The 23,936-nt window shown below is 40.7% G+C and overlaps 1 protein-coding gene across 1 annotated transcript in view; it reads left to right on the plus strand.

Annotated features, from left to right (window-relative positions):
- The window catches only part of EFNB2 (ephrin B2), a 51,115-nt gene extending 27,740 nt beyond the window's left edge, over window positions 1–23,375 (plus strand). Inside the window, exons 3-5 of the mRNA XM_024578892.3 lie at window positions 17,331–17,423; window positions 18,146–18,259; window positions 19,677–23,375. Of these exons, the coding sequence (XP_024434660.1) occupies window positions 17,331–17,423; window positions 18,146–18,259; window positions 19,677–20,065 (596 nt within the window). The 3' untranslated portion in view covers window positions 20,066–23,375. The remainder of the gene's footprint in view (window positions 1–17,330; window positions 17,424–18,145; window positions 18,260–19,676) is intronic.
- The last annotated feature ends 561 nt before the right edge of the window (window positions 23,376–23,936 follow it).

Raw genomic sequence — 23,936 nt, forward strand, 5'->3', positions numbered from 1 at the left:
TTTACTTTATGAATTATTTATATGATAAATGTAGCAAAAGCTACATTTCCATCAAGTTTAGTGGTATGGCTACAACAACCTGTCACTTATGTCCTCTGATTTTGGGATAAGGATTTATGGTTGATACCTTGCATGTAATTACTGAATTCAAGCATCTGTACACATTTTTATTTTCAACCTACAACTGTCATCTTTGTGACAGAATGTTCATCAGAATCTTGGTGTCTGGGGAACACACACACACACACACACACACACATCACTTAAAACTACAGATTAACATAGTAGTTGAGAGTCTGGAGGCAGACAGACCTGGGTTCTTGAATGCCCCTTAACAAGTAACTTAACCAGTCTCTGCCTCAACTCTTGTTTTGTAAATTGAGGATGGTGACAGTGCCTGCCTTCTTGGGATGATATGTTTAAATGCGGAAGTATGTGTAAAGTGCTTACCTCCGTGGCACCAAATGAGTACAGCTATGAGTCTCTTTGGAGTAGAGGAGGATGTATGAGATAGAAGATAAGACAAACCTGTGCTTTCCTTTAAGCTAGGGGTGGGGAAGATGGGCTCAGAAAGTATTACTTATCCCTACCCCTGTGGCTCAGTTGGTTGGGCATCATCCTCCAAGGCAGAGTAACTAGTCAATTCCCAGTCAAGGTACTGGTTGAGGGGTATGTACAAGAGGCAACTGGTCAATGTTTCTCTCTCACATAGGTGTTTTTCTCCCTCCCTTTCCCTGTCTCTAAAAATAAATAAATAAAATACTTAAAGGAAAGTATCATTTATTTGAAAACTATCCATAAAATGAAACTCCAGAAATTCACAAGCTTCAGTAGTGCCGCATAACTTAATTATAAGATCTTCCCTCTTTGTCTTCTTGGAGTGTTACAAAAGTTCTTTTGTCCTTGGGCTTCCCTTACCAGGAGAACATGCATTTATGTATCTTTTGGTTGGTGGAATTGCTAGCATATCCTCTGTAAGACCCAAAGGACATGGACTGGTAGGAACCTTCCAAATGTATTTTCCCCACTTGCCATTTAACCAGTTTTGCCAGTCTTTTTCTCAGTTCCCTAATATACAAATAAAGTGCTGTGTTTCTATTGATAATTTTAGCAGCATCCTAATGTAATATAAACATTCTTCTAGAGGAGAAAAATGTGTCAGAGTTGCCTTGTCACCAACACTAGCTGGGAAAGTATACCATTTCATTAATCTGATAATTAGATGTGTCATTCCTAATTTTTTTTAACGTAATGTGAAATCCTTTCCTGATTGTATTGAAGGCTCTCCCAGGGTATTATCAGTAAGACTCTTTGTTGAATTTAAGATGAATAGAGCTTCAGTTTTTGCATTTAAGGAGTAAAGCCTTGGCTTCTGCTTAACTGGAGACTGTGCTGAGAAACTTGTGGCTCACACATCTCATGGAGTCATGGCTGCTGCGATACTTATTTCAGATCACTCAGGTTTAGGAGGAGAAGGCTATTGTAGAGTGAGATTGTTCATGTTCCATGGTGTCACGTGGGTAGTAGTGATGGCTTATCTCATTTAGAGGTAGACAGAGTGCTGTGAGCACTGTTCCTAACTCCCAAAATAACCAGTGAAAGAATAAGATGACTCTGAATCTCAAAGTGATGGGAGAAACCAATACCTCATATGCAAAATAAGAGCAAAACAAGAATAGGTGAGAAATGAAGGAGGTTACTTAGGAAAACAGGAAATCATTTAGGAATTGCTCAGAATAAAGCCGCCTTTACTATTTCATAAAATACACCTTAATATCTCTAGCACCTGTATTGATAGCTTTTTAAAAGTTCACTGAGACTTTTAAATAATTGAAAAATACTGGAGAATTAATATAAGCTTGAGAGAAAATAAGTTTCTTTCTCAATAGCCTTTAAATATTCATCATAAAGATCAAAATTTAAAGCGAAATATAACACTTTAGGAAATAGCCAAGAAGCATAGACAGACACAAAAGATTACTTTGGAAAAACTTATTTATGTTGTTCTTAAGAATCACACATTTGTTTCAACCTTATGAAGTCTCAGGCTGGGCTGGGTGTTTGATCACTCAGGGGGAAGTGCCGTGGCCTCACATACTCTGGTTCACGTTGGAGTCTTGAAACACAGGTGATAGAGACATTTTTATCACTGAGAAAAAACTGGAACTTTGAAAGTGTGAGTTGTTTTAGTTCAGTTCACACAGTCATGAAATGTCAGAGTCAAACTCAAACCAGGGCTGGTAGACCCTTAGACTAATGCCATTAGTTTATGGCAGTGTCTCCTAAGTGACTAAGCACAGAAATGCATACACAGTGAAAGGAAAGATAGTATTTGTATATATCACATCACGCCTGTACTTACAGGGAAAAGTATATATATATATACACATTCATAACACATCCATAGCAAATAGCAAAGAACCCCATGAGATAGGGATGGATACCTGATGAACTCTATGCAAGTATCAAACATGTTCTGTCTGATGCCCTGTCCTATATTGTGTAAATAACTTCAGTAGTAATGAACTTCAACCATGTGCCCCAAAGTTGAATGAAGAACCTCCAAAAGAGCAGTGGGGCACAGTGATAAGATTATTGTAATAGCAATTTGTCAGATATTCTGAATTTTTTTTTAGATCTATTTCCATGTCTTCAATAACTCTATGCTCCTTTAAAAAAAAAAAGTTACCAAGCACTTTAAGGCCTTCAATAAAAAGTTGCTAAATAGTAAAATTATAAGAATAAAAATCTCTCAAGTAGAGGGATTAAGAATCTATAAAAATTTTCTTACTGAAGTACAGGTGCTGCAGTTTGGATGAATGGATGGGTGACTGGATGGATGGATGGGTGGATTGATTGGCAAAACCTGGCAGTCGCATAATTGATCACTTCACAGAGGAGCCCAGCTGTGTGTTGCTAAAAGACAGATGTGCTTAGCAAATGGCTTTTTGCATTAGTGAGGTAGCCTAGTTTCATTGTTCCTGATATTAAACCAGGAGATGAAGGTATTCTTTTATTAAAGCAAACATGTGGAAAATTGCTCTGGATTCTTAGAGGAGAGGACATGTCCCCTGAATGAAATCAGGTTCATGTGTAGGGCAAATTCAGACAGGGCCTTTTATTAGGGTTACCACTGGTGTTTGGATGGTCAGAGCAAATAACATCATGTCCATCTAAACTATTTTGCCATGAGAATGGCATATTTTCTCATCCGCAGTGTTGTATTCTAAACTGTCAGCAAGCATTAATTCAGTCGCTGGTGAAGTTCTGCCACCCAGAGCTGAACTCTGCCTCAGATGGATGTTTTCCACTTCAGTGCTGCGGTCTCACAATTACTGGGTCATTAATATCATTGCCTGCGATTAGTGACAGTAGAATGAGCAAGAGGTTTGTGGGATGTGCACCCCGTCTCCACCATGGACTTTTTACTCTGACCCTTTGCTATCTAGACATTTCCATATCTCCACAAAGATATTTTAATGATTAAGACTGTTAAAAACTCAGGAGTGAGCAGTGGATTATGGGCTAGAAATATCATTCACTCAAACACATGCTTCTCCCTGTCTTCATATTTCAGAATCTTTTCATTAGATATCATCACTATCTTTTGACCGGTACATCTCATTTTTAAAAATCTGAATACTTAAATTAAGCTAATATAGACAATAGGGGATTATGTTTATCTTTAGAACTCTCACATTATTTTTTGTTTATTTGTTTTTTTTAATGTGAGTGTGGTTATTATATTGAAATGATCACCTGGGCAACTATTTTTAAAACGCAATTCCTTTTTGTTAGTAGGTTTTGGCCCATGTTAAGATTGACCCTCATATAAAAGGTAATTATTCTTTTACTGTTGGTTATCACATGCTCATGATGTTAGTTTTGTCTAAATCACTGTAATGGTAAGATAAACTCCCTTAAAGCATGTCAGATGAAAAGCTCTTTTAATGGATTCATGTTGAGGTTTTTTTTGTTTTTTGGTTTTGTTTTTGTTTTTACTGAATGAGAGATTCCACCTGCATAAAATCACTATAATTTTTAGCAATAAAATCTTAGACTTAACAAGGGATTTTTTTAAACAGAATTTATTAAAAATAAAGACAACAGGGCATTGCAAGTAATATTTTGAGGGGAAATAAAGTAAACCACTCAGAAAGAATCATGTGTTTAGTCATGCCTCTAGTAAAAGAAGGGGGTGGGGTACGGAGGGTAGGTGACCATTGCCAGGACTGCTTGATCTTTCTCAGAAAGGCATTAGTGTACTGAGTTGAGCTTAGTGTGTATTTTTTTCAGTGATATATACCACCTGGGTGTACACATTCTTACATTCATAGGCACATACACATTCACTACTTCTCATCTTTTTCATTTGGATTGTATGTAATCAGTGACTTTTTGGGACTACTTTATCAAAGATAACTATGGCTCTTAGCATCTGCAATGATTATTTGAATTTTTGTATGTAGTTTTTAATGGTTAAAAGATTTTATGAGTAAGCTATGACAGAATTTCTTCTACATGTAGTATTTATTACTTCTTATTGTTACTATTCTCTCAATAGGTTGATCCTCAATGTCCAGGTCGCATATGATGTATCAGATATGAAGTATAATACTCAGTTCTACATAGTGTCTTATCTTCTATGTGCATTGTATTTTATCTCCTGTCTTCCCAAAAAAGTAATGTAAAATGGTGAAGTAGTAATGTCATTAAATCTTTTAGTAAACAGACAAAGACAGTTTATTAAACTGTTTTAAGGTTTTTACATTTTTTTAAACTCCTTTTTTTGGAATGATGAACATTTGAAATTGTGGAAATAAACTTGTATCTTTTTATTAAGAACATCCATTTATACTAGAGACCTGGTACCTTTATTCATACTTAAGTGCTAACATATAAGAGGCAAGGTATAATTGTGACTTCATTTTTAAATTCATTTTTCCAAACTGTCCGTTTAGCAAGAAAGCATAATTAATTGTGTTGCATGGAAGTCACTGGGGTTAAGCCAGTTCTTCCTAATGTCTGATTTACTGCTTTAAAATTTCAAAACACAACCATAGTGATATGGTTTTAATTAAAACGGTTCTTTTCCTTCATACTGTAACATTGATCCCTTGAGTGAGAAACACATACATCCTACATCACTTGTAGCTTATCCAGTGTTTTAACTGTGAACTATTTCCCACACACTAAAATCAGTTCATCAAATGCCAGTAAGAGCTATCTCATGAAGTAGAGAATTTTTTGAAAAGCTTTTGTGGATATGTATTTCTTTTTGAAAATATCTTTCCTTGTATTTTTCTTCTGTGAGACCATTTAAGAAGTATTTATCAAACTTTTACTTTAAGATCAGACATTATAGGATGAAATGACATGTTATTTGAAAGAATGCTGAACATTTTTTATATTACGACAAGCAAAAATAACAGGGCCCTTGGAAAGTCATGATGGTGTAGCCCTCATTTCTTTCACTGTAAATCCACAAAGAAAACACATAAAGAGGAAGAACTTAGAAGTGAATTTTTTCTTCCCCCTTTGGCACATCATACAGATGATTCTGTTTCAGAGGATTTTATTACTTAAAAAAAAAGGTATTTGTTTTTTGACATTCAGTGAATGTTATTTCCATGTTGATTTTTTTTCCCTTTAAGTTGGTAGCTGAAAGGAGAACAGGACACCCAAGGCATTAAACTGCATTCATTTGAATTATTGACATCTCTGTTTCTAGAGTACATTTTTTGAATTTGCATCATACATTTGAATTTGAACTGATGTCAGGGTGTTAAGTACACGGAGCTTAGCGTCCTGGGTTGTGTGTTTGCATCGAGTAATTATATTTTTATCAGCCTCCTTGTTTTCAACTTACATATCTCATTCCCATTTTTTCCCCTTTAGACACTCAAAGAGTTTTTAGCCCTGGTAAAGGAAAACAGTAGCCTAGTTTGTGTGTTGTGTTTATTTTAATGTCCTGGCTTTACTTTCCATCTTCCTCACTTGATTCTGCTTCTTTCAGTTCTTACGTTTGCCAGGTAGTAGACTTCTGGTTCTTCAGAAGACTGTGTTGAGCTTAAGGAGACTAACGTGTGGGAAAGCTGGCTGAAGAAGTCTAGCAGGACCAGCAGAGCATATGAAGACGTGGTAGAAAAGGATAGTACAAATGGGATGAGAATTTTCATAAAATGCTCTTTGTTTCATAATCAAAGAAGAGAGAATATGTCAAACACAGCTTTATATAAATACAAGGTTTTCATTCTTGCTAGAAAACTAAACTCTGATTTTCCTGACCCTGTATGATTATGTCTTTCTTTGGTGGACTTCTTTGGTTGAATTTGATAAAAATACTTGCCTTTGAGTGTCCATTAACCACCCCCCCAACACACCCCATCCCAGTCAGCTACATTTTAAAATCATTTGAAATATCCTCCACATTATTAGTATATGTTGATGATTCATTCTTTCCATTACAACCTAAGAATTTTCCTTCATAGTGAAACTATTATTCTGTAGAATTTGGGGCAGCTACCCTCATCCCTACCCTTTTAGTGAATGTGGCCCATATATCATTACCAACCCAGCAGTTGACCTCTCCATGTGATAGCACAAGGTTACTGATACGATAGACTAAAACCAGCCAAGATCCAGTGCAGCAGCTTAGGCCTCTGGGGTGCAGAGCAATAACAATTAAATGAAGGCATGTTTAAATGTGATATTACTTCCTCTCCTTGGGCACAGTGTAAAAAACACAACCAGAAATATTCTTGCCCTTCTAGTGTTTTACTCACTGGTTCTCTGTTTTCTGCTCAGAGAACCAGTATACTATTCCCAGAGAGTAAGATCTGAAGATAAATTCATGTGCAAATTAATGGGAAACCACAGATGTTGGCTATGTAGTTTTAAAATGTGAAGAGGACTTTTAAGCAGTGTGAACTCAGGGTACCTTTTTGCTGAGCAATGATCACCACCCACTGAAAATCAGGCCCTGGGGGACCACTATAGTGATTTCAGTATACTCACTACATGCAATTAGATCCCTGAAGCAAAAGCTTTTAAAAGCTGGCTATAAAATGCCCATGTGTTTTTATTAAACCTATTTTCTAACTAGATGGAGAAACTTTTCTAGTAATTTTTAATTTTATATAGTCTTTTTCCCCAGGCCAAGGGAAAAAAAAGTCTGGGCACTAAAAGCTTAGGTATAACAATGTTATTTTTCTGTCTATAAATGATTAAATGTAATTTCATCCATTTAGTAATACTGATTATAGTAGGATTAGATAATGCTGATAGAGAGATACAAAGAAAAACAAGGTATAAACAACATATAATGAGGTAACAATTTATATTCACTCTTTCTTTATGTTAAAAATTCCCAGTACATTCCAATCAACAATAAAAAAAATTGCAAAATTGTCTCCTGAATGGAAATAGATAGTATTCCCAAGCATTAGCAATTTCTTGTTGTTTTTCAAAGGCAGCCACTAAACCTTTTAAAGCTTCCTGGTGACCGGCTATTGCAGGAGAAATCAGAATATTAGTCTTGTGGCTTTATTTCAGCAGTTTCTGCCAGTAAAGAGGCACAGTCAGGACAGGACACTTAGCTCTGCAGTTTCTCAAGGTGGGGGCTGGGAGACCTCTAGAATTAAAACCACACACCCTATACTCCCAGATAAGGTGGTAGTAGGGAAGAGAGAGGTTAATTTTTACAATGGGATCCAATATAAAATAAGCTGAAGTTACTCTGAATTATTTTATGCTTGCTATAAAGTTTAGCTGCTGAAATTTCAGTTGGTAGTAATATATTAAAACAGGGTTTTCCATGACAATTTAGATCATTTCTAACTTAGGATAAAAATCTTTTCATGACATAATATTGAACTGTATTTTAAAATTTTAACCTCCTTTTAAATAGCCAAGTATTTGGGTACTGTTTTAACATTAGTAATACATTTTTTATTATCTTCCAGTAACCTTTACAATTCCAATTTGACTTAAAGGGGAAAGAAGCAGAGTCCAGGAATGTAGGAGACAAAATCTCCTCACTCACAATGTTCTGCCTCTTAGCCAGCTCTCCCCATTCACTCCCACCCTCCCCTTTCTTCACACCCTCCACCAAATCAGCAATAGCTTCAATTGCCTAAAACCTCTGCAAAGGTAGCATCTATGGATTTCTCTCTGTGCAACACCAGGGCTGTGAGGTCATGGTAGACATGGATCCTTCAATCCCCACAATGGAAGGCTGGCCAGAAGGAGTGTATATTAGTCTGGAAATGTATTGTAATTCCCTCCTTATCTCCTTTTGGGAGTGGCTTCTTGTCCTGTGTGATTGCTTCTTGACCTTTTCTCTCTGCATGTACACACTGAGGTAATGTAATTTAGAGTCACGTGCAACACATGTGCCGCCTTTGTCTGGGACCCCTTAAAACAAGTCTGTGACTCAGGGAGTTGCGGTCCTGCTTGGCCGATCTGCTGCCATGGGTGCTTCTTGTAATGTGAGTAATAAAGTCTGTCTATGTCTGCGCCATCCAGCCCTCCTTGGGTTTTTTTTTAGCTTATCTGGATGAGCACTCAAGGCCCCTGGCTGGACCCTCCCATGTTACAATTGACTTAGTTGTCGGCAGGATTTGGATACCCCCAAAACTCCCTAAGTTGAGTTGACCGTGGGTGACATTATGCTGAGTTGCGGGATGCCAGGAGGAATCCCGGGCTGGCCAGCAAAGTCTATGTTGTACAAGGTGACAAGCCTTCTTGGTACAAGGGGACCACCACGGGGTTGGGGTGGTGCCCCTGAAACTCCCTGTGGCCTCCTACAAACCTTGCAGCATGTGGGAGAGCATGCACCCTAGAGAAAAAGAAAAACCTCCCCCACGTTGCCACCTCTGTGGGCTGGTTAATGCTGGCAGCACTCCACAGAGTAACTGAGAGACAGACAAAAGCAGAGGTGTGGTTTAGAAGGGGAACTGAAACTAGACAGGAACGTGTGTCTCCCAATGGTGGACAGACAATAAGGATGCCCTAGGGCCACAATTAGAACAGACCAATGTACAATTACGGAACCTAGCTTGCTGCTTTGCCAGGTTATGGGGATGGCAGTATAGGAATGATCGTGACACAGTGTGACTAGAATCCTTGCAAGTAGGATCCTACAACTGAAAATGAAAGTGTCTCAGATGAAGAAATCATAATAGATGCTAGTGGGGAGGCGACAGAGGTAGAAGGGAAACTTATAGCTCATCCAATTGTGACTCAAGATTAAGACCCAACAGCCAGGGGCACTGCAGGGTGCTCCAATGCTGCCTCTGCCAGCAGGCTTTTCACACTAGAGTGCGCCCCTATACCCCTGCTGAGCTAGTAGAGCTGGCTGCTGGGTTCAGACAGAAAGGGCCCGGATCCATCATCAGGTGGCTCTTGTGGCTGTGCCATAGAGGAGCTGATGGCATTTTGCTTATGGGGGATGAATTAAAACATGTCTTCTGTCGCCACCCATCCCTCTTTGAGGCAGAGAATTCATGGGGCCAGAGCCCAAGCTGGCCACACAACTACCCTCCTTATATGACTAATGGCTGGCTGTAGGGTGGTGTGGCCTAATGAGGAGGATCTACCCTCCTCTAACCCACACCAGACCAGTTCACTAGAACTCCAGCAATTCATCCCAGAGCCGGGCATGCAACATACCATCTATAACTCACAGACCAAGGGGCCAGGTATGGAAAGATTTACTGCAGGTATGAGGGACCAGGTTGTACAAACAGCATTCCCGGCTTACTTTGGCACCCTGATATCTATTTTGTCCACAGAGGTGGGCAATTTTGTACAAGAAGTGGCACAGGCAGTTGTCCACCAAGGGGAAATAGAGCTACTGAGACGAAAGAATAAGACAGATAGGAAAGAAGGACAACGAAGGAAAAAAGGGAGAGAATCTGTGAAACATAAGCAGAAAGGTCCAATGAAAGTAACCCACAAACAACTATGGAATGATGTGGTAGAGACTGGAGTAGATAAAGATAAGATAGACAAGAAGCCTAACTGCATTCTTGTGAGTCTGTGGCAGCAACCGAAACCTGAGCAACAGTTCCGGCCCATAAACATCACTGCCTAAACATCAGAATGGACACTGTCAACTGGAACGGTCCCATCAGCGCCCCCAGAGCTGACACCCTGCTCGCCTGACTTCATGGCTGCTCCACTGGTGGAGTTGCCTCTGGCCCATCCAGAGGACAATCCATGGGGAGAGGTTTTTGCATAGGGAGATGGCCAAGGAACCCACTTATGGGGACCCAGTGGGGACCAGAGGCCACATGTAGCTATTTACTGGTCCCCAAAGAATGTACAAAGAGTGTTGGCTTTAGTTGATACTGATGTAGAATGTTCTCTTATTTATGGTAACCCAGAGAGGTTTACAGGGGCTCAACTGCCATTGATGGCTAAGGGGGACAGTCCATTTGGGTGCGGGCCATAACACTGACTCTTGGAATAGGGTATTTACCACCATGCCCATATTAGGTGTATGTTTCCCCTACTCCTGAGTGTATCTTAGGAATTGACATCCTAGCTGGCATGCACATCTGCGACGACCATGGGGGAATTTTGCCTCTGAACATGGGTTGTGAAGGCTGTTTTCAGGGGGCATGCAAGACGTTCCCCTGTGTCACTTCCCACTCCTTGTAGAATAGTAGCTACCAAACAATACCACCTTCCGGGTAGCCATAAGGAGATTGGGGAGACCATAGAAGAACTGGCTAGGGTGAACATCATCAGACCAGCCCACAGCCCCTACACCTCACTGGTGCAGCCAGTCCAAAAGCAGGATGGAACTTGTTGCATAACTGTAGATTATAGAGAACTAAATAAGGTCATTCCCCCTTTCTTTGCAGTCGTGCCCAACATAACTAAGCTCCTAGACCAGCTTAGCCATGAGCTGGGCACATACCATTATGTATTAGGTTTAGCTAATGCCTATTTTCTCTATTGATAGTAATCCTGAAAGCCAGAATCAGTTTGCCATCACCTGAGAAGGCTGCCAGTGGACATATTTACTGTTTTGCCCCAAGGTTCCCTGCGCAGCCCTACTGTTTGCTATGGCCTTGTGGCTGATGACGTAGCTGCATGGACTGTACCATCATCTGTGAAATTGTACCATTATACTGATGATATTATGCTGAACTGTGATTCTCTTACAGAGTTAGAGTATGCTGCTCCTCAGCTCTTGGCTTACCTTCAGGGTTGAGGATAGGCAGTCAATTCCAACAAAATCCAAGGACCTGGATTGTCTGCCAAATTCTTTGGTAGTATTTGGTTGAGTGAGACAAAATGATGTCTGCCACCATGATAGATAAGATTCAGGTTTTCCATATCCCGCAAAAGCCAAAGCAATTACAAGAATTTTTAGGTTTGTTAGGGTCCTGGCCAGTTTTTATACCACACTTAGCTCAGCTAGTGAACCCTCTTTATCACCTCACCCACAAAGGAGCCACCTGGGATTGGGAAGAATAACATGACAAAAGCTTTAAGGCTGCTAACCAAGCAATGAAGACAGCACTGGGTGTCATAGATCAGTCTCACGTGTGTGATTTAGATGTCCACGTCACCCCTGGGGTCTATGCCTGAGGCCTCTGGCAGCAGCAAGGGTGCACCAAGGTGCCAATTGGTTTCTGGTCCCAGCTCTGGAAGGGAGTGGAGGCTTGATACCGTCCAGTAGAGCAACAAGCGAATGCTGTTTACCAAGCTCTCCTGGTAAACATTACCGGACCGAGGTTCAAGTACATACTACCTATCCCATTGGTGGACGGGTACAAGACATTGTAAATCGACACAAGGGCTCAGCAGCACAGACATCCTCTCTGACTAAATGGAGTGTGTAACTCCAACAGAGTAGCAAACTAGCAACTGGCCCTCTGAACCAAGAATTCAGCAGCTCCTGGGCCCGGTTACTTACCAAGACCTAGACACAGAGGTCCCTGCTCCTCTTCCCACTATTAAAGAGGGATGCTCCCCTGCACCTGAGGATGCCTGCTACAGTGATGGCTCCTGCTGGGGCCAGCCACGCCCCTGGAGGCCAGTGGCCTACCACCCCAGCATGGACAGCATATGGATAAAAGATGGCATAGGACAAAGAAGTCAATGGGCTGAGTTGAGAGCTGTGTGGATAGTCATAACCTGAGAACATGGACCAGTGGCAGCTAGCTGGGCAGTATACAGAGGACTGACCCTGTGGCTGCCCCGTTGGCAGCAAAATGATTGTCAGGTGGCTCGAAAACCCCTGTGGGGTCAGGATTTATGGAAGGACATTTATGAACATAGTCTGGAAAAGGTAATAACGCTTTGCCATGTCAGTAGATGCTGACCTCTCTGCAGGCCTGGCAATACCGAGCCCAACAACCTGGCACACATCTGCTATTGGAAGAGGCACCAGCAGAAGATACAGCTGAGTGGCTCCACTGAAAGATGCACCATGCAGGACAGAAGACTTTTAGGAAGTGGTAAAAGCTTGGAGCCTACTGCTCTGTTATTCTGATGTAGTCACAGTCTGTCAGCCATGCACCATCTGTGCAAAGAAGCACCTTGCCGGCTGCCCCAAGATATGGGTGGCCTGAGACAGGGGACACCCCACTGACAGGTCGACTACATTGGTCTCCTACCCCTATACAAAAGCTCACACTATGCCTTGATGTGTGTGGATCCAACTACTGACCTGCTGCAAGTATACCCAGGCAATAGAGAGCCACCATCTGAGGCCTAAAGTAGCCTTGCTGCCTATGGAAACCTGGATGTCATTGAAAGCGACCAAGGCACCCATTTCATGGGACATCAAGTATAAGAATGGGCAGACACCCTGAATATAAATTGTAGATTGTGTCTACCATATAAGCCCACTGGAACTGGCCTCATTGAAACGTACAATGGCCTTTTGAAAGATGCCCTGAAGACTGACTCTAGCTCATTTCAGGGGTGGATGACCCACCTTTCTGAGTGCCCATGAACCTTGAACTAATGGCCTAGGGTAGGACAAGCATCTCCCAGCGATCTCCTCACTAGACCTTGGGTGGCACCTATCCACCTACAGTTAAGTACACAGGAGCCTCTGCTACGCCCTGGGCTGGGACAACATAATATCACCCTTAGACTCTTCTCTGGAAACTCCTTTCTAGGGTGGGCCGGTATACCAGCAGCCATCAGCAACCATTCCGATTATTGGATCTGCACTGAATTTCCCATTGTTGCCTCTGCCAGCCTACCATAGTGGATCCACCCTGCAAACCAGACATGTTGGGGACTGGCTGCAAGGCTGGAAAGCTCCTCACCTCTTCGAGCTGATGCATGAAAAAGTGTTTTCCCTCATGAGGGAACACGCCAACTACACCAAGCCGTGGGACGGTGTGGAGTGGCTGTCCATATTACAGGTAGAGGTGCAACAACCTGTGCCCATGTGTATTGAATGCAGAAATGCTGTAAATGAGACTGTTCAGCTCATGGGAAGGATGCTGGCAGCCCTATATAAGAAGATAACAGTAATAACTGCTAATAGACCACTGGGGGCAGTCTATCAGTGGGGCACAGGCCCATCCCATCCCATGGGGAGCCCTGTGGTCCTGTGGCCAATATGGTAGGCCTTACCTCCCATTTAATTGGACTGGGCATTGCACCTGGGGAGAACCATATATCTCAGGGTGAGTGTTCAATACGTTTCCAAGTGTCCCTTGAAACTGGGACTCATTTTGGGCACACTACTGAATCAAGTGCTCTGACTGGTGGTTCTACACCCTAGCCATTTTTGTGCCCCCTGCTGGTATTATTCTAACCCATGAAGCCATGAAGGACCTAGCAAATCACACTGTAATAGCCCTTAACCACACTAGGTATGGTACAGCCATGGATTCTGATGAGGTAACTCAAATGAGGAAAGTTGTGTCGCAGAATAGAATGGCATTAGACTTACTCACTGCTGCCCAAGGGGGCACCTGTGCCATTCTGCACACCTGAGTGCTGTATATATATATGATGATTCTCACAATGTATCCCAAGCCTTAACTGCCCTAGGAGCTGAGATTAATCATATATTGGCCATAGCCTCTTTACAACTTGGTGGAATTCTCTAGGTTCTTGGGGACATTCCTTTCTCCTAGGTCTCTTTGGGTTTTGTCTTACATTATTGGTCTTGGGGTGTAACCTTTACTGTATTTGTGGTATATGGATGCAGTGTGCCAACATGCTCACCTCACAGGTCCCCCATCAGAAGAATGTAATACAAAGAATGTGAGGTGGAAGAGCAATGTTGGGGTGGAGTATGGGGTTGTGCTGGACATGGCTCCTCCAACCCCCACAATGGAAGGCTGGACAGAAGGCCCCTGGCCAGAAGAAATGTGTATTGCTTTGAAAATGGATTGCAGTTCCCTCTTATCTCCTTTTGGGAGTGGCTTCTTGACCTTTTCTCTCTGCATGTACACACTGAGGTAACGTAGTTTAGAGTCACGTGCAACACATGTGCCCCCTTTGTCTGGGACCCCTTAAAACAAGTCTGTGATTCAGGTAGATGCGGTCATCTTGGCCGATCTGCCACCACCGGTGCTCCTGTAATGTGAGTAGTGAAGGCTGTCTGTGTCTGCTCCATCCAGTCTCCTTGGGGATTTTTTGGTTTATCTGAATGAACAGTCAAGGTCCTTGGGCTTGACCTGCTGCACTATAAGGGCTGAAGGACTTTATTTCCCCCAAGGAATAAACAAAATTTAACCTTTTAAAGATGCAATGCAGTTTCATTCTTACAACCTTCCTCCTTCTACCTTACAGTCACTGGATGATAAATTATAGATTTCAATTTCATATGAATACTTGTAGAGTTCTTTTTTTGGGGGGTTAGTCAGACATCATTTGGGGTAAACTGCAGGGAGCTCTAGGCATTGACTTACAAATAAAAATCAAAAGAAAAAGTCATTCAAATTTTGGGCACATCTTGTGCTTCCAGATGGACAAAGTAGTAATAGTTAGTAGTTTCTACCTCTGCAGATACCATTTTAAATTACATTTGTCAATGATTCTTCTCTTCCTTGCCTTGTCAAACTCTCTGCTCTTCATTTACTTTTTTTCTTTATGACCTAAACCTTTGACCTTTTCTTCTTGAGATTAAAATAAATCTATATTTTTCCCCTATTCTTTTTTCTGTGCATTACCCTTCAGCTCCTATTACTATCATTTGCCAGCTTAGTGTTAAGCAAGAAAAAGATAGTCATTTAACTTTTATTTTAACTTTTTTTTATTGTTGTTCAAGTACAGTTGTCTCCATTTCCCCCCTCCACCACCACTCCCCCCCAACCCCAGCCATCCCCAATAGTCATTTAACTTTGAGTTTGGGTACTTTTCCATATGGGTGAATTTATGTGTATATGAATTGAAGACATTAAGATTTCACTTGATCTAAGTAAACAAAACCTTTGAAACCAGCACAAAAAAAAGACATCAATCTTGTAGTTTTCTTCTGTATGAAAACATATTTTAATTTTTGAGAAAGATCAAATAAGAGAACATTAAATAATTAAGTAAAGATTATAATGCTGCTCTATAATTATCCAGAAATAGTATCTACTCATAGATAGCCATACTGTTCTAACTCTTTAAGAGAAAAAGGTACTTTGAAATTTAGGCATATATTTAGAGGAGGGAGGGAAAAGGGAAAGAGTCGAATAAAAAAATGGAGGTGGGATGATTTATTTAGATTCACGTTTTTTAGTTTTTAAGTATTTGTTTTAGTTTATCTGCTAAACATTTTATCAATGATCTGCAAGAGACTACTATCAACTTTCTACCCCCCAAAATTATTATGGCAACTTTTGCCCAGTTTCCCAGGAGAAACTCAGTGTCAGCAATAGCAGGAGAGTGAGATATGATTGTGAGACTGAGAACTTTAAGGAAACACTCAGATAAGCAAAGAGATATTTATACACAGAAGAGGTAGCCATTGTTTTCAAGGAAAACAGTGAAAGTAAAAGTTCATAACTCAAAAATACAAAGACAAGTAAATAACTGTCTTATTTTCCAGCTTATTTACTTATCCATTATATGCATATTTACATGCACATATCCAGGATTTGTTTGCTGGCCCACAAAAACAAACAGCCCATTAAAAAAAATGTCTTTGGGGTTTATTTGTACCAGAAAGTCTGTCCCTTTTTCAGTGCCTTTAAAAGTATAACATTAGTAGACAAGACTGATAATCAAAGTAGAGAACAATTTACATTGCAGAAAGGTATTATGAAACACTTCTGTGCCTTGCCCCTTGAACTTTGGAGGAATAAAAATGTCTAGCACCTTCCTTTCTCTTCTGGAACTTGACCTGTAATTTAAATCCTGTTCCTCAGAGAAGTACCTGCCAGCCTATCTTTTTACAGCTTTAGTTACAAAGCAACTCAGAGAACTCACTGTCCTAAAAGGACAGGACAATAATGTGTTTAAATGGAGTAGAGCATAGACTGTTTAAAAAAGAAATGCCAAAAGTGGTCAGATGTTCTGTCCTTCCTCTTTCTGTCCCTCTTGAAGTGAAAAGGGAATGAGGCAAGTGGCTGCTAGAATACTTGCCTTATATCCTGGTTTGCCACAGGACCCTAACGAAGTGGTGGGATGTGTATGACCCCCTCTGCCCATCCAGAGTTGTCCTAAAGCAGGGACTTGGTTAAAGAGTTTGACTAAAGTTGATGTTGGTAATAATAACACACACATTCTTTCTGGTCGACCACAAAATGAGGGGACAAACCTTAGAATTTAGAATTGGAGTTAAAAACTAAATTCCAATATACTTCTTAAGCTCTAGTGAGGCTGGGAAAGAAGAAAGGGGGTGTGGGAGTCTCTCTTTTAGTGTTTACAGAACTTGGATGCCTGACAAACAGGGCACATCAAGCTAATTGTTCTTGAAGCAGGAAATCTGTAGTAGAGGAAGCAGGTGTTGTGTGATGATTACCACATTTGAAATTACCGTATTAACTACTTCGCTCTTTTGAGTTTGACCCCGAAATAGTCAGTAAGCTTTCTGGAAGATGCTGTCCCTTTTATCTATCTATCTATATATATACTCTTACTAAATCAGTTGATTATGATGGAAGAAGAAAGTGCTTAAGTAAATTTGAAACTAGAGAGCATACATGTGGCAGTGTTGACAGTATCCATTTTTCTTTCTTTTTTTATTTTATTTTTGACTTTCAGCATTCCATACTTTCAGAAAACCTGTAACTAAGAGTGATTCTTATTTTTCAAATTGTTTTCAGACATTTCATGTTCATGTAAAGTTGGCTTATTGATTTCCTGATTTTTCTTTATTTTTTTGTTTTGTCCATTTTATTTTTAATCAGCTACATCAAATGGGTCTTTGGAGGGCCTGGATAACCAGGAGGGAGGGGTGTGCCAGACAAGAGCCATGAAGATCCTCATGAAAGTTGGACAAGGTAAAGACCATCTGCTGCTTCATGAAGCCACTGTAATCTGGTTGAGCCCCCAGCTAGTGTGGCACCAGTATTGCTAACACTCGCCTTCAGTCCTTCTTCAGTTTAGTTTTGAAAGCAAACCTTTCTCTCTGTACCTTGAGCCACTGAGATTTCCTCAAGTCATTGTAACAGACTTCTTTTATTGGGGATTAAAGTTGAGGTCAGCCAGGTAGGGTAGAATGTCTATTGCCATATATGTGTGTATATATTTTTTTCTTCTTAAAAGCAAAACACCTCTGTGGTTCAAAATTAAAATAGCCAGAATAAACTCAATTTCTGCATTTTTGCCCATTTCTGCATTTCAACTACAGAGACTTTTGTTTGTTGAGCCTTTTCATTTATAGATAACCTATTGTACAGGAAAAAATTACTCTTCTAATTAGAAATTGGGATAGTAGTCAGTCAACTTGCTCAGTTAAATTGAAATGTCATCTGCAATGCTCTGCCTGCCAAGTGCAAGAATCCCTATAGTTTCCACAGATGGCCTCACAATCTAAAACTCTGAAATAACTAGTATAACTGTTTTGTTTTAAAAGGAACATGATATTCTTTTATCTCATAGTAGTTTGCATAGAGAATCCTATGTTCACTGCTATCCATGCCTCTTGAGATATACATCCAGATCCTAAAGCTAGATTTTATCAGATGTCTGTGCTATAAGTAATCATTCGTTTTCCATATAGATGCAAGTTCTGCTGGGTCAACCAGGCATAATGATCCAACAAGACGTCCAGAACTAGAAGCTGGTACAAATGGAAGAAGTTCAACAACAAGTCCCTTTGTCAAGCCAAATCCAGGTATAGCAGTATTACTTGTATGTGTAGGTCTGTGTGCGCCATACACTTAGAATCTCAAGAAGTAGAAAAGAGTCGAAGTACATGTACACCAGTAGGATTAAATTGTAGTTACCGAAGTCAGTAATCTTTGCTCTCAGTTAGCTGTTATTAATTACTAAGTAAGAACAAATAATTCATTCCCACAAAAGTCCTACATTCAAAAGAGTGGAATTCATCAGATAAAAGTGCCAATTATTAGCTCTGCTTTCTCAGAACGAAGTTATTTCCATTGACTGATGCTTTTTCATGCTGTTTGCAACACTAGCTTAAAGCCGATGTTGATGTATATATAATTAATGTTCTAATCCCTCATCTAATTATATCTAATCCACAAAGTGCCTGACTGATCCTCTTCTACATTTCAGATGGTAACATCTTAAAATATTACACAATGCCATGTTTTTTAGGCAGTTATTGTAGAAAAATTTTTTTATATTTTCAGTGTAATATAAAATATTAAACAGATTCCTGGCAAAAGTTGAGGATACCAGACAAAATTGGCTGTCATTTAACTTCATTTTCTTAACAGTCTTCTAACAAATAGCTATGTATTTGTTACCATGCTAATGGATTTTTTATGTGGTAGTTGTTGAGCAGACATCAGCAGTTTTGTATTAGGAGTCTGTATGCCTGGTTGGTAGTCATGCGAATTTAGCATTTGTAGCAATATTCTGTCTCTTTCCAAGTGTCAAAGAAGGGAGTTGTTATTTCTAACTTTCAGTGATAAGATGTGTCAAATTCTTGTGACAAACTGATAAATGGATAATATAATGGTGCCAGGCAATTTTTTAATGCTTAACATTTGGGTTGGCAGTCTGTTCAGCATAAGAGTTTCTGCTGCCTTCCAAATATATTTTAAGTGTAAATCAAATAATACAAACGAGTTACGAGTTGAACACTCTCCCAGGCTCCATCACTCCCTGGTGTTCCTGTGCCTCTCTGCGGGTAGGCAGGGCTTGCCTGGAGAAGGCAGGGGTTTGGATTCCCAGGAAGCCCCCGTTTCTAGAGGAAAGAAGAGGACCAGTGCAGGCCACTTCCTTTTTCACCCGTGCCATGGCCACAGGCTGGCTGACATGGATTAAGGCGTGAAGCAAGATCAAGGGCTGACTGTCAAAGCCCATCCATGTGGTATGAAAAGGAAACAATGTGATTTGGGACCAGCATGAAAATCTGACCTAGAGTCACATCTGCTTTCACATTGATTGCTGACTTCTACCTTTTACATTTAGCAATTAAACGAGGTAATTGGTTTGTCAGAGTCTAGCTGCCAGTTAAATCTTTGGCCCTGCTTAAATTTCACATTTTTCAAGGCCCTAAAAGCAGCTTGTTAGCACCCGGGGCAGCGATAACTGTTCTGGTTCTTTCTCAACCCGTGCAGGTTCTAGCACAGACGGCAGCAGCGCCGGACATTCTGGGAATAATATCCTCGGTTCCGAAGTGGCCTTATTTGCAGGGATTGCTTCAGGATGCATCATCTTCATCATCATCATCATCACCCTGGTGGTCCTCTTGCTGAAGTATAGGAGAAGACACAGGAAGCACTCACCGCAGCACACAGCCACACTGTCCCTTAGCACGTTGGCCACGCCCAAGCGCAGTGGCAACAACAATGGCTCGGAGCCCAGTGACATTATCATCCCATTGAGGACTGCAGACAGTGTCTTCTGCCCCCACTATGAGAAGGTCAGCGGGGATTATGGGCACCCCGTGTACATAGTCCAGGAGATGCCTCCCCAGAGCCCAGCAAACATTTACTACAAGGTCTGAGACTTAGCGGTGCCTTCGCGTCCCCGGAGGAAACTTACTGTCCCGCTGCCACCAGCCCATGGAGGGTTGGATGACCCCTTGTGTCTCAAGTGGACTGAAGCACAGCGGGGGAGAGGGAACACTCCTTCTCAGAAGAGCCCCGTTGAGTTGGACAGCTTACCTAGTCAGTAGCGTTTCGGCCGTGGTGAATACAGATGCTCACCGACAGCTGGAAGACTTGTGTAGAAGATGCCCGTTAGGACTGTGGCGCTTGCCTCACACCTCTCATCCTCGAAGCCATGTGCCACAGTCACTCAGGCCTATTCGAAGCCAAGGGAAGAGACAGAGTGGTTGGTGGACAAGAGAGCCTTGAGCATCCTGGGTAGGTGCCCAGGGATGCCATGCCTGGAAATGCCGTCTTCTGCCTCGGGTGTGCTCCTCGATTGTCGCACAGACCTCTGGCCAAGTGGGGCTTGTAAAGAGCTCTAGCTTTCAGTCCTCACTGTTGCACACTCCTGTTATCCAGGGCTCTTGCCGTATTTCACATGAGATTTCCTCTCACACCTCGTTCTGTATCACTAATCGAACATTAATGTTTGGGGTCTCTTGCTCCAACCATTTGCAACAACAGCTACAATTGAATGGATAATAATATAATACATTTATAGAAATTGTGTTTGCTAAGAAGGAGCCTTCCTGCCAGATGCCAGGCTGTCAGTGAGGAAGACTAGGAGTTGATAGAAGGGAGTGGGCTGGGAGAAAGGGCTGTCTTGCAAACACAGGTCAACGCTGCTGCCTCTGAAACAGAAAGTTGGGGAATGGGGGAAAAAAACCAATTAGGTAGCACAGCACTTTGGTTTCACTAAGATTTTAAGAGGCAAATAGGATACACAACACCACACACACAGCGGCTTGGGTGTATTTAAAGGATTCACTCTTGTCAAATAGCAATGTGCAGGGAAAAAATAGTCCCTCTTCACTGGGTGGAACAAAGGGGCATTGATGGTAGAGAAGCAGGCTTGGAGAGGGAAGGGAGAAAGCAGGCCACTGATGGGAGATCCCGCAGGACTGTTGTGGTACTGGCAATAAGATGTACAGCTCCGAAGCTGTAGGGAAGTCAGTCTGCTTTGGATGATGTTTAAAGCAGACTCAGCTGCTATACTTATCACATTTTATTAAACACAGGGAAAGCATTTAGGAAAATAGCAGAGAGCCAAATCTGACCTAGAAGTTTAAAAGCCAAAGGTCAAACAGGCTGTAATTTCATCATCATTGACATCATTAAATAATTCTCATATATGAAAGGTAGGTCAGATTCCCCTGTCCCCCTCATGCCCCTTCCCCGCCCCTCCTCCCCAATCGAGCCTTATGACACTTTGGTTTATGGTGGTGCTGTCCAGGCTGCGGGGACCGCGGTGCAGGTACTGAGCGAGGCTGCACACAGGTGCTCTGTGTCAAGGTGAAGCACATATGGCAAACCTCTTACAGTCCTTAAGACGGAAATAAATTATGATGTCAAGGGGGAAAAGGAGGGTAGGACGTATTTATAATAGGTGTATAGAACACAAGGGATATAAAGTGAAAGATTTTTACTAATATATATTTTAAGATTGCACACAATATACACCAGAAGATGTGAAATTCATTTGTGGCAATTAAGTGGTCCCAATGCTCAGTGCTTTAAAAAGGAAAAAAAATTGGACAGCTTCTTCTGGGAAAAACGACATCACTCCAAAAATAACAATAATGAGAGCAAATACAAAAATAACCAAGTCCTCTGAAGGCATCTCACGTAAGTGTAGACTAGGAAATACAAGCCCCAAATACCAGGAAATCGATGTTACTGCATCATATATTTAACAATGACAAGATGTTCCGGCACTTATTTTCTGCGTTGTGTTTTCCCTTGCCTTATGGCTGAAGTGTTCACTAGAATCCACCAGGTCACATCGAGAGGGGTTCAGCTTAAAGTTTGGCTTTAGCTCCCTCCTCCTACACCCTCTCCCCAGCCCCTCTCTTTTGGGAAACAAAACGAGTAAACAGGAAACCTACTTTTTATGTGCTATGCAAAATAGACATCTTTAACATAGTCCTGTTACTATGGTAACACTTTGCTTTCTGAATTGGGAGGAAAAAATGTAGCAACAGCATTTTAAGGTTCTCAAACCTCCAGTGAAGACCTGCAAAAATGAGTTGCAACAGAAATTATTCTCTATTTCCTGAACCTGAAAATGATGTTGGTCCAAAGTGTGTGTGTTTATGTATGAATGGGTGTGTGGTATACATGTGTACATATATGTATAATATATATCTGCAATATATATTATATATATCTATATCATATTTCTGTGGAAGGTTGCCATGGTGACCAGCCACAGTACATATGTAATTCTTTCCATCACCCCAACCTTCTCCTTTATGTGCATTCATACAAGAATTTCTTGTAAGCCATCTAAAATTACCTTTAGGATGGGGGAGAGGGGCAAGAAGGGGAAAAATGGGAAATAGTCTGATTTTAATGAAATCAAATGTGTGTATCATTGGTTGGCTACATTTTGGTTACATGCTAAACTGTGAAAAATCAGATGATGAAGAGTTACCTGCGACCAATTGAAAAATGTTCTGTGCGTCTGTTTTGTGTCTGGTGCAGAATATGACAATCTACCAACTGTCCCTTTATTTGAAGTTGGTTCAGCTTTGGAAAGTTACTGTAAATGCCTTGCTTGTATTATCATCCGTAGTCACCTGACTTTGGAATTTGCACCATAATGTTTAAGTGAAGATGCTGTAAATAGGTTCAGATTTTACTGTATATGGATTTGGGGTGTTACAGTAGCCTTATTCACCTTTTTAATAAAAAATACACATGCAAACAAGACAGAAATGGCTTTTCTTACCCAGATTGTGTACATAGAGCAATGTTGGTTTTTTATAAAGTCTAAGCAAGATGTTTTGTATAAAATCTGAATTTTGCAATGTATTTAGCTACAGCTTGTTAAACGGCAGTGTCATTCCCCTTTGCACTGTAATGAGGAAAAAAATGGTATAAAAGGTTGCCAAATTGCTGCATATTTGTGCCGTAATTATGTACCATGAATATTTATTTAAAATTTTGTTGTCCAATTTGTAAGTAACACAGTATTATGCTTGAGTTATAAATATTTTTTTCTTTCTTTGTTTTATTTTAATAGCCTGTCATAGGTTTTCAATTTGCTTTAGTTCCACATTGCAGTTAGCCCCCAGAAAATGAAATCCGTGAAGTCATATCCCACAACTGTTTCAAATTGAATTTGTTCTTAAAAAAATAAAATATTTTTTTCCTATGGAAAAAGTGCCTTCAAAGTATTTTCCTTTTCTACTTTTTTTTCATTTTTCTTTCTTTCTTTTTTTTTGTTTATTTTAATTTACCTTCTACCCTATTTATTCATTATGATAGTTATCTGGGGCCTTCTGCCTGTGGACATTTCTGTGCCCGTTTTTCAAACAAATCAGGACATGCACATAATGGGAGTGCTAATGCTGCAGAGAGCCCAATGGTTTCCCCAGAAAACGATTGAATTCACACAAGTATTGTTTTATCATAAAGTTTTATAAAGTCCTAATCATCCTGAACAGAACATGGCTCTAGTTTCACCTGGATTGCACAGCCTGAATAGTAAACCTACAAAGGGAGCTGTGAGAAGAAAGGGAGGGAAATACACTTTTGTTATTTCTGTGCTTAATCCAGATTGATCTAGTTTCCATTCAAACAAAGTAATTTGCTATCAACAGTTTCATTTTTCTTCTTGGAATAATCCCAGAGGAAGGAAAAAGTCAAATATTCTTTGTAAAACTTTAACATTGATAAAAGCTTGCTTTGCTTTGTGATACTGGATTGAGGCAAGCCAGAGGC

Source organism: Desmodus rotundus, chromosome 13, assembly GCF_022682495.2.
Source record: "Desmodus rotundus isolate HL8 chromosome 13, HLdesRot8A.1, whole genome shotgun sequence".
NCBI classification, from domain to species: domain Eukaryota; kingdom Metazoa; phylum Chordata; class Mammalia; order Chiroptera; family Phyllostomidae; genus Desmodus; species Desmodus rotundus.